This window comes from Carettochelys insculpta, chromosome 8 (genome assembly GCF_033958435.1).
Source record: "Carettochelys insculpta isolate YL-2023 chromosome 8, ASM3395843v1, whole genome shotgun sequence".
Taxonomy (NCBI): Eukaryota; Metazoa; Chordata; order Testudines; family Carettochelyidae; genus Carettochelys; species Carettochelys insculpta.
Genome location: NC_134144.1, coordinates 34,197,688 through 34,209,726, shown reverse-complemented (window position 1 = coordinate 34,209,726; position 12,039 = coordinate 34,197,688). Strand labels below are relative to the sequence as shown.

The 12,039-nt window shown below is 42.5% G+C and overlaps 1 protein-coding gene across 2 annotated transcripts in view; it reads right to left on the bottom strand.

Annotated features, from left to right (window-relative positions):
* The window catches only part of OLA1 (Obg like ATPase 1), a 192,991-nt gene that overhangs the window by 85,949 nt on the left and 95,003 nt on the right, over positions 1–12,039 (bottom strand). For both annotated transcript variants that reach the window (XM_075000908.1, XM_075000907.1), the window contains exon 5: positions 1,396–1,571. In XM_075000908.1, the coding sequence (XP_074857009.1) occupies positions 1,396–1,571 (176 nt within the window). The remainder of the gene's footprint in view (positions 1–1,395; positions 1,572–12,039) is intronic.

The following is a 12,039-nucleotide window of genomic DNA, read 5'->3' as shown; positions in this document are numbered from 1 at the left end:
CTCACCTGCTGATTTATGCAACCCCTTCTATGGTCCCATAAAACTGTGGGATCTCCTCATCAATCAAAGTGGCCATTTACAAAACTAGGGGGAAGAGGTTGGCTGACAGAGGGGCCTGCAACCGTGGGGCCTATTTCAGTTTCTCTATTTGTTCACGCATCTGGGCAGAATTCCTCTGGACAGCATCTGGTGGCTCCCTGGATGCTTTCAGGGAGCAGTGGCATTGTCCGGTGCTCTCTGCTTAGTATCCCCTACCGGTTCCCTCACTTTATCCCTTTGACCTTCAAGCCTGCAACTTATTTTCTTTTTATTTGTCCCCCATAACTACTTGATTTCCCAGGCCACGTGGATTCTGTCCATATGTTGTGGGATGATCCTTTCACTGTGGACAGGCATAAGCCCACCCACATCCAGGATCCTAATAGGACAACACTTCTTAGATTTATCTTAGCGTTTGAACGACAGCTCGGAAATATATGAAGGGCCAAGTGGGAAGATGAGAGCAAGGAGACATGACAGTGCTAACTCCAGGTGGCTGTGACTGCTGAACTGCTCGCTAATTAAGCCAGTAAAGAGGGGTAGGAGAATAAAAGTTGCTCTCTCCTGCCTGGGGGGGGGGCGGGGGAAAGGTGATTTCCAAAAAGTCAGGAGCAAAGGGAAATGCTACATGACTGCAGTCACAGTAGCACAAAATCTGGCAACGTGTCTAGCACCAGCTGTGCCGCTGCTTTGAACTGCCTCCAGAAACTGCAGGCAAAAGTGAAACAGACTATTACTAGCACAGGCTAGATGTGATGTGGCTCTCCCACAATGCTCTACATATGTTCACTTCATGTTAGCCTGCTCAATAAGAACACTCCTACTATAAGTCCTCTCTCAATGAGATCAAGATGAGCCAAGCAAATAAATGATCCTAGTGGCCAAACACCGGGAAAAACATGGCATCAGAATTTGTACACAGGTTTTGAGAGCAAATCCCAACTTCAAACTCTGGAGGACTTTTTAGTCCCTTAGTGAAAAGCTGTAAATACCAAGTTCTGAGCTCTGCAATGATCAAGTCTAACCAGGTTACAGCCATCCTGAATAACCAGCTAGGCAGATATGAGCTTTCACATTACACTAAGGTCAGCACCATCTCCCATTTTGAGAAAGACTGCATTGCACTTCAGAGTACTTCCAATGGAGTGCATCTAAGATAGTGTTCTATGTTATCCACTGAAAATGCAGCTTATTTTAACTATTTTAACCCAATAGACCTCTCAGCAATGATCACTTTAAAATAAATTTAGAAATAATGGTCATATATACATGATACTGATCTTAAAAAGTGTGAACACAACCATATACACACTGGCATAGGAAAGGATACATGTAAACAGCACAATTTTTACTTACATATTCAGGTTTTAATTTCTTGTCCCCTCCTCTCACTGCTACTTTTTCTAATTTATCGATAATTGGAATTATCATTTCCTCATCTTTAAGTCTAAGTTCTTCATGTATTATTTCCATGTCACGGACTGGGTCTACACTTCCTTCAACATGAGTGATATCATCATCTTCAAATGCTCCTAGAACAAAAGAAAGCCTAAATTAAGTATTAAACCAAAACAGTTAACAGAGCATTAACAATCATGTAATGCTCAGACATACAAAAATCAAGAGAAAAAAAAAGACCATTCCTCTTCCATTGAAGAACTGGTGCCTATCATATTCTGCACAAAATTTTAACACACTCTTTTACAACTTTATGCACCTGAAGTGCTTAGCAAGTTATTCTTAACTAATGTGACTACTCCATTACTTCATGCTCTACAGGGATGTGTACAGAACAGTTGTCATATCAGCCCCAATTCACAGAAGTATTTAAGCACTTAAGTTTACACACATGCTCATGTGCTTTCTTGAATGAGGTTGGATTTAAGCAGTTTCTTGGAAGTTGGAGCCATTTTACTTAAAAATTACTCCACCAGCAGCAGTAAAACACACAGACTTTTGTGCGCACTGAAATGTTTCCTGGTGGTTTGAGAAAAGAAAAAACCCCACTATCACTAGCCACAAGTTTTATGCATCAAATATACATAATGAAATTCTAGTCAAAGAATTCTGAAGTTCTGAACCACATTGTCTAGGGTTTCCAAGGGAAACGGGATTTAGAAAAAGGCCTGAAATCATCTGGCAGACCTCTTCCCTGCTTCAATCTACTTTATCACTGTGGTTCTGACGGTGATTAGATAATGAACCACTCAGACACACAATTTACACAGCAGCTAATTTCATCACCCTGATTTGAGGGTATGGTTTTTCGGAGGCCATCAAAGAAGCGGATGAAGGTGCATTTGTCAAATATGAGTGACAACCATTCACAGCATCTGAACAAAATGGTGCTGGCCCTTATTAGAAACACATCTATTATCACATATTTAAAGTGCAGCTGAAGCCATAATTTCAACTTGCCAACTGGAAACATAAGGGTAAAAAAACAGATATTACTGAAGCATGTGTACTGACTTTATGCCCTTTTGAAGACATAATATGGCAACATAATTCAACTGGATTTCCTCTTAAATTATCAGATAAGGGAGAACACCATGAAAACTAAACAAAACTTAAAGAAGATTTTTAAAACAGGAAAAACTGTGAAATAGTCATTGATCAATTTCACTGCACTGATCCCACCATGCAGATCCCTTAACACACATATGTACTTGGAAATTTGAAAAGAGACAGCCTGAAAAATAAAAACTAATATACTTCTGAAGATTACTGAATGTAGATCACCAAATGTGAGGATCTTGTAAGACTAAATCAATATATTTTACTTGTATTGCCCCAAATCTAGAGCAAGATATTCACCACCCTAAATTAAAAATACTTCACAATTGCTAACTAGCATGTTAGTTTTCTATATAATCAAATTTCAAAAGTTTTCACTCTAATTACTGAAATGAGTGGTTTTATAATAAAGTTGATATTTTAAATAAACATCATAGTAAACATGGTAAGACAATCTGAGCTATTCAGACACATCAGCACGTACTGTCTGTTGTTCATCAAGAGATACACAAATAGGAGAATGACAGGAAAACGTCCTACTCATTATTGAGTGACCACCAAGAAGCTACTTACGGATGGAAAAACGAAGATACAAAAGGTCAAAATAATTTCCACATTGTATAAAATACTAACAGCAGCTTGGGAAACACTTCCTTCTCAAATTCTCTAAAGGGTATCAAATTAGCTCCCAAAACTAGAAGCCAGTCAAAATGTACTTAGAACATACACCAAGCTTAGCAAATATAATGTCTGGATGTGAACAGAAATGAGCCACAGTTTCCAGGACTTTTAAGAAGTAACTCACTTTGTAATAACTTATGTTCTCCAAGATGTTACTCCTGTGTGTAGTACACTTCAAGTTGTGCATGTGTTCCACATGACCAGGACCAGAGATTTTTCTTTAGCACTGTCCTTGTCGCCCATACACGCACTCCTGCTCTCCTTATGCTTTGCATCAAGAGAAAAAAGGAGACCATCAAACAACTGTCATTTTAATCCCTTCTTTACTACATATTCCCAACAGTGAAAAGCAAGCAGTAAGGATGGAGAGCACAAGGACAACACATTCTGAAGAACTCAAGTTACTACTAGATGAGCACCCATCTTCTGAATGATTGTTCCTACGTGAAGTGCAGCTCAAGTGATTCACAACACCATGACAGGGTAGAGGCCTGGAGTCCAGTAATACAACAGATTCCAAAACAGCCCAGCTGATACAGGCCTCAGAAGCAATGGCTTGCACCAATGCACAGTGTTTTGCAAGAGCATAAAGAGAAAACCAAGTTGCTTATCTGCCGATGTCAGCAAGAGGAACATCTCAAAAAAAGATACCAAAGCTGCCTGAGTTCCAGTTGAGTGAGTTATTACACTGTCCTCAAGCATGACGTTCAACCTCACAACATTTTGATACCTCTGGAAAGAGATGGCTCCTTTTCTTTAATGTTCCGTGAACGAAATGAAAAGTCTCTAGTGGACATTTGGACAAGCAGAAGCCAAGAATCCGACATGATCAGTGACTGCCATTTCACCTTTCCTTTGTCAAGAATAGGGTTTAGGGTAAAACACTTCCATATGGATATTCTGATTGATGTGAACATCCAGTACTGCCTGGGAAACAAATTTAGGATGCAGCCTCTTAAAAACCTTATCCATATAAGTGGGTTCTGGGGAAGAGGCAAGTGGTGAGCATGTGTTATTGGACATAAATATCTTTAGTTCCCCAAATCTTCTGCCCAGAAATGCTGACTTCATAGAAAGACACAGAAAGAACAGCAGGACACCAGGGAGAACAAAAGGAGACCTGGTGATGGTTTATCAAGGTTCAAGTCCAGTGAAGTACCACTGTCACCAGAAGGAAGAATCAAATAAAACCCTTCACAACCTGGGCAGGAAAAATATAGAGTAGGTTGCCTTTGTTAGCTATGCTTGCTGATACAAATACTACCAAGTTGAGAGGCAGATTAGAAAATGTGTTATTTGACCTTTTTGTGCATATAGAAATCTCCCTCTCAGCCCACTTGGGTACTGGTGGGATTATAGTTAGTGTTTGCCAGAGAACCCTGGTAGGTTTGAGGATGAAAACATTTACAGGAAGCAAACCTTTACTCAAACCCAAGCTATGCAACATCCAGCAGTTTTGTGGTGTTTTATGGCCCTCTTCAAGAGGAATTCTAAATCAGTCCACTATCTTTATGTAAGTCCTGGAAAGCTTTTGGATCATCAGAGCACGTGGGATAGCTCCCTTGCTCATTGAAGTAGAGCAGTGTTTCAGCTGCGCTTTAAATATGTGATAACAGATTAAAACATTCGCGTACTCCTTTCAGGACTTGGGCTTTATCAGCATACCAACTTTCCCAGAGCCATCTCAGTGTTTACGTACTGATTTTTAGTAGTTTATTTTCCGCCACGTACCCCTTGAAATCCTTTCACATACTACCACATGCTAAATCCTTTCACATACTACATGTACCACACTTTAGGAAACACTAAAGTAGAGGACATCATCACATGTGCAGACTGGAGTTGTGTTTCCTGCACAGGATGAGAAAGTTCCTCTTCTAACCTGGGAACCGTAGATCTGATGGGGTCTCATATCACCAGGTGACTATGCTAGGCATTAATCCTACATTGTGACGGGGACAGAGCTTGTGAAACCCAACACTACACCTGTGGTATCTCGCAATTCCTTGGTACAGAAATACCAGAGAGGCTACCACTTGGTACATGAATACCAGAGAGGCTTGGTCATGCTACCAGAGAGTAGAGGAGTGACGTTCTCTCATATTGGAGTGATAGGAAACTGCAGAGTGTCCTATTTCAGCTCTATCTCCTTGAGGGGCTTCTGAGGGCAAAGTTCAGAGTTGGGTCTGCACTGCAGTCCTCGCTACCTAATGAGCAAGTGGTGACCTGCCATTCTTAGTTGATAGTACTAGAAAGAGTCTGGATCAACCACTCCCTGCAGGCAGGGATGGAGACCGGTACCACAGCAATATCAGTACCAGTGTTCCCTTTAATTTTTTCTACCCCAAGGAGAATAAATTTTGTTATGTGCACCAAGGCATGCAGTGGTGCACCACCAACAAACATATGCTACTCACTGTGGTGCTCTGTTAATCAGCTGGGTGGCAGCTGAATCTCTCCTGGACAGCTGCCCAAGCACTCTACTTAGAGGGAATACTGAGTAGTATCAACTGAAATACCAATGCTGGGCACTAAGTGCTAAATACAAGAGGCAGCTCTGGTTCTGGGATGAGAAGGTGGTCTTCTTCAGCCATGCACTGATCTGGAGTAAACAGAATTGTTTCTGCAACATGGGTCTCTGAACTAGAGAATGCCACAGATGGCGGCACTGACGAGGGCTTTGCTACCAAAGGAGAAACCACAGGGGGGAGCTGTAGTTTTCTCTTTTGAACTCAGTACAGTCCTTCCTGGTGCCAAATGGTTCTGATTTGAAATTTGAGTCTCCTGATGCCTTGGCTCAAGATGGAATTTTTCCAAGTCTTTTAGAGGACTTAAACAAAGAACCATTTTTTGTCCTTATGTCGTCCTTTCCCTATTCACTATGGCTGTGTTCACCAACGCATCTTAGAGCTGGGGGTGCGGGGAGATGGAGATTTTAGAGCTGTCAGCACCAATAGACCACCATTCCTATATTCTTTAGGCAAATGAAGTAGAGGTGTCCCCAGTCAGAGACTGTTCTCTCACCTTCATGGTTTTCTCCATGAGGAATCTACTGAACCAAACCAGCCTGGACGGATTAATTGCACTCAAACAACATGCACCTGGAATGGAAAGGCTCTTACCCCAGGCAGTCTTGCAGGCAGTACAGTTGTTTTAGTCCCTGATCTGAGGAGTTCATGGCACAGAATCACAGGGCTGGAAGGGACCTCAGGAGGTCATCTAGTCCAGCCCCCTGCTTCAAGCAGGATCAACCCCCACTAAGTCATCCCAGCCAGGACCTTGTCCAGCTGGGACTTAAAAACCTCAAGGGATGGAGAATCCACCACCTCTCTAGGCAACACATTCCAATGCCTCATCAACTGCCTGGTGAAGTAGTTTTTCCTAATATCTAACCTACACCTCTCCCTCTTCAACTTCAGACCACTACTCCTTGTTCTGCCATCTGACACCACTGAGAACAGTTTCTCACCCTCCTTTTTAGAGCTCCCCTTCAGGAAGTTGAAGGCTGCTATTAAATCACCTCTAAGTCTTCTCTTCTGTAAACCAAACAAGCCCAAATCCCTCAGCTTATCCTCATAGGTCTTGTGCTCCAGACCCTTAATCATTTTTGTTGCCCTTTGCTGAACCTGCTCCAGCAAATCCACATCCTTTTTATACTGGAGGGCCCAAAACTGGACACAATATTCCAGATGTGGCCTCACCAGTGCCGAATAAAGAGGAATAACTACTTCTCTAGATCTGCTTGAAATGCTCCTCCTAATGCACCCCAGTATGCTGTTAGCCTTCTTGGCTACAAGGGCACACTGTTTACTCATATCTACCCTTTCATCCACCATAACCCCTAGGTCCCTTTCCATCGTACTGCTGCTGAGCGAGTCGGTCCCCAGCCTGTAACAATGTTTGGGATTCTTCCGCCCCAGGTGCAGGACTCTACACTTCTCCTTATTGAACCGCATCAGATTTCTTTTGGCCCAGCCCTCCAATTTATCCAGGTCCCTCTGGATTCTCTCTCTACCCTCCAACGAATCTACCTCTCCCCCTAGTTTGTGTCATCCGCAAACTTGCTGAGGGTGCAATCCAGTCCCTCATCCAGGTCATTAATAAAGATGTTGAACAACACTGGCCCCAGAACCAAGCCATGCGGCACTCTGCTTGAAACAGACCGCCCTCCAGATATTGAGCCATTGACCACTACCCGTTGGGCCCGACCATCAAGCCAGCTTTCCATCCATCTTATAGTCCAAGGATCCAATCCATATTTCCTTAACTTATGAACAAGAATGTTTTGGGACACCGTATCAAAAGCCTTGCTGAAGTCAAGATATCTCACATCCACTGACTTCCCCATGTCCACAGAGCTTGTTACCTCGTCATAGAAGCCAATAAGATTGGTCAGGCAGGACTTGCCCCTGGTGAATCCATGTTGGCTACTTTTGATCACTATCCCCTCTTCCAAGTGCTCCAAAATGGATTCCTTGAGGATTCCCTCCATTATTTTCCCAGGGATTGAGGTAAGGCTAATGGGTCTATAGTTCCCTGGATTGTCCTTCTTTCCTTTTTTAAAGATGGGCACTACGTTTGCCTTTTTCCAGTCATCCGGTATGTCCCCCGATCTCCAAGAGCCTTCACGGATAATGGCCAAAGTTTCGGCAATGACCTCTGCCAATTCCCTCAGTACCCTGGGGTGCATTAAATCCAGACCCATGGACTTGTGCACATCTAGTTTTTCTAGATAGCTCAGAACTTGTTCCTTCCCCACAGACGGCTGCCCTCCACCTTCCCAAACTGCATCGTCTAGGACCGTCATGTGGAAGTTGACTTTGTCCGTGAAGACTGAGGCAAAAAAAGCATTGAGTACTTCAGCTTTTCCTGCATCATCTGTCACTAGGTTACCTCCCTCATCCAGTAATGGCCCCACACCTTCTCTGATAACCCGTTTATTGTTCACATGCCTGTAGAAACCCTTCTTGTTACTCTTCACATTCCTTGCCAGCTACAGTTCCAATTGTGCTGTCGCTTTCCTGATTACTGCCCGGCATTCTCCAGCAATGTGTTTATACTCCTTCTTAGTCAACTGTCCACGTTTCCGTTTCTTGTAAGCATCCTTTTAGAATTTAAGCTGACTAATGATTTCCCTGTTAAGCCAAGCTGGTTGCCTACCACGTTTGTATTTCTTACTACGCAGCGGGATTGTTTATTCCTGTGCCTTCAGTAAGACTTCTTTAAAATACTGCCAGTTCTCTTCAATTCTTTTCCCCTTCATCTTCATTTCCCAAGGGATCCTGCTTATCCGGTCTCTCAGGAAGTCAAAGTCTGCTCTTCTGAAATCAAGGGTCTGTATGTTACTGCTCACCTTTGTTACTTTTGTCCGGATCATGAAATCTACAATCTCATGGTTGCTGCAGCCCAGGTTCCCTCCCACCTCTATTGCTTCTACTAGTTCTTCCCTGTTTGAGAGCAGCAGGTCAAGTTGCACACAGCCCCTGGTCGGTTCCTTCAGCACTTGTACCAAGAAGTTATCCCCAACATTCTCCAAAAACTTCCTGGATTGTCTGTGTGCTGATGTATTGGTCTCCCAACAAATGTCTGGATGATTAAAGTCTCCCATGAGAAGCAGGACCTGTGATTTGGAAGCTTCACTTAGCTGCCTGAAGAAAGCCTCATCCATCTCATCTTCCTGATCTGGCGGTCTGTAACAGACACCAACTACACCACCTCTGTTACTTCCTCCTCTAAGCTTAACCCAAAGACACTCAACTGGATTTTCTCCTTCCTCATACTGGAGCTCTAAGCAATCATACTGCTCCCTCACATAGAGCGCAACTCCTCCTCCTTTTCTCCCGTCTGTCCTTCCTAAACATTTTATAGTCTTCCATGACCATGCCCCAGTTACGCGAATCGTCCCACCAGTGCATATCACAGTTTTTAAATCCAAAAACCTTTGGCATACACCCTGCAACTTTAAAGCATCAGAGGGGATGGCAACAGCTACCTGCCCCAGAAGGCAGTCCAAGATAAGATTCCGAAGTGTATGAAGCAAACTAACTGTACTAAGAACTAAGCAACTATAAAAAGCTGTTTAAATATACTGACACCTATGAGTTGAAGTTAAAATGAATACTGAAGCTCAAAAGCACAGCCAACAGGCAGAACCAAGCTGGCAGCAGGCCAGTAGCTCCTTTTATTCCGTAGGCCCAGAGCATGAGGAGAGTGTTCGGGCACATGCAGACAACCGACACTGCTAAAGAAAATTATTTGCTCATGAGTGCATATACAACCAGCAATATACATAGGGACAACCACATGCACACAAAGAAATAGCTCTCTGTAGATTAATGATAACACTATAAAAATGAATTGGACAAAAAATTCCACCTAAGGAAAGGAAGTGGGTACGTGTTTTTAAAATATTTCTATCATAGAAAAACCACATTTGAAGGTGCAAAAATTGATGCACCTTTTCTAAACTTCATTTTTGTTAGCTTTTTTGCTCAAAAAGAAAACTAGCACCATTCTAAATTTCAGAAGTTTTGACCAATCTACTCTGCCCTGAAAGTAGTTAATGCTGAATTTGTTTTGCAACCTTTCTCCTTAATGTACTAGAAATAAGACAGCAATTAGAATAACATCTCAGCTTGATGAGGATGTCAGTGTAAAGCATAGCACACTGTAGTTAATATAGGCAGTCATATTTTGGGATTTATGATCCTGAGAAAAATAAAAGCTATTCCAAGGACCAGATGTTGTAGGTGAATGGGCCAAATAAGTACAGAACACATTTTGTGTAAGTACATTCCAACCAGTGATGTGCTGCCAAATTTTGAAGGGGTTCTCATTTAAACTGTCTCAATAGACAACACACAATATTCCTTGGATAAAACACATTTTTGCCCTTCACAAAAATAAATGCCTGCATCAACTCCATATTCTTTCCATTCCTTCCTTTCAAAAACCACATCAATTCTCTATTCTTCAAAACACACACCACACTAAAAAAGAAAAGTGAATTCCAAGTCAGGCGACACTCCCCCTCTCCCAAAATCTTTGCATTTCATTCTTGACCCACTCAATCCTTCAAACTCATACTTGTCAGAACTCCCCTTCCAGACATGTCATGCTCCCCTCTCCTCACGTATTTCATGAAAATTTCCTCAGTTTTCACTTCCATGCCAGTTTGTCCTCACAGCTGAAGTAATGGGTATTCTTTTGTTTCCACTGACAGTTCTGGTGACAAGTAAACTCTCATGGAGCCTCTGGCTCTGCAGTGGTTGGTCCATTAGCCTCGGAGTGGTCCCTTTTGACAGACTAAGAACTCCCATTCAAAACAGCACAATATTGTCCCTGCCTCCTCCCCATTGCCTGAGGGGATAGAGCAGCGCAGGATATACATGGTGTGTATCTTATGTGCTCCAAGCAGAGAATGGGCTACAACTGCTATGCCAATAGTTGGCAAAGTCAGTGGCTTGTTAGCTGCCTGAGTGAGCAGCAGATGATTCAGTAAGTACCTCAGAGGGCCAAAAATGTTGTTAATTGCGGGTGGGGAAGAGTGGGGAGGCTTTAAGGCTTTCAAACGCTCCTCCTTCCCTTGCCCTTTGGACAGGATGGGAACTAATTTCCTACAATCATCTTAAAACCATAAAGCTAGCTCACCAATTTTCAGGGGGAGTTAACTGAATTGATGTTTGGGATATAGCACAGTTACCTGACTCATTTTACATTTTTAAGAGTGTGTGGAGTATATGGAGGAGCGGTGGAAAGGGAAGCAGGGAACAGAGTAGGAGGAAATCCTCCTGAGCCTCCTTCTACAGAAGTAGAAATCAGTTGTACCTTTAAACCTTTGCATTCGGTTTAAAGCAGTTTACATTTCCAAGTATGGCTTCAGAAGAAAATAGGCTAAAAACTTCATTTAAAATGTAAAGAGACTATCCATCATGGAACCAAAAGACTGCTTTGTTGAAGGGATCAGACAAATACCCTCCAGCTAATCAGCAAAATCCAAAGTGAGGGAGAAAACTGCAAAGAATACAATGTTTACTTTAACTGAAATATTGGCCAAGAAATATTTGTGGGATCACTGTGGAAAAACCCTATCACCATGAGTTCAGCTTATTACTGCAAAAAAGCAGGTAAACAAAATACTTCATTGTTAAGAAAAAAATATTTCCTACTCACTTGTCATCTAAAACTCTACAAAAATTGCATTATCATTACAGTGACAAGTGTGCATATTGCAAGGCAAGCAATAGGATCCATATTTTAATAACCGCTAGAACTTATTAAGAATGACTGCTATTTTTCCTTTAGAGAGGATTCTCTGGTTCTCAGCTGAAATATTAAAAATTATCAGGTTGTCTAGACAGAGTAAACCAAACACTATTTTCACTGAGATGAATGCAAGGGCATAAACCTAAAATCAGAAGTTTGGAAATAACTGTGAAACTGTCAGACACAAAGGCCCAGATTCACTTAAGTGGCTGAATGCTTGGTCATTCAAGGCATCCTTCTGTCTGTGTAGACTATGAATCATGCCCTTCGTAACTCCATTTAAAACAGTCATTTGCAGCGTTGACTGCAACTGTGGAGGCCCACACCACAGTGACAGTCCTTGCTACATCTGCTGCATATGTAGTGGGTGTCTGGCAGGTTCTTGCTGTCCTTTCTATGGGCTCGCTTCTCCTCTGCCAGCTGTCTGATCTTCATCTCTCCCTTCTGAAGGCCTTTGTGTAGTTCCTGCTTCCAGCTGCTTCGGTCATCTGCCAGCTCTTCCCAAGTATCTGGGTCGATGTCTACCTCCTTGAGGTC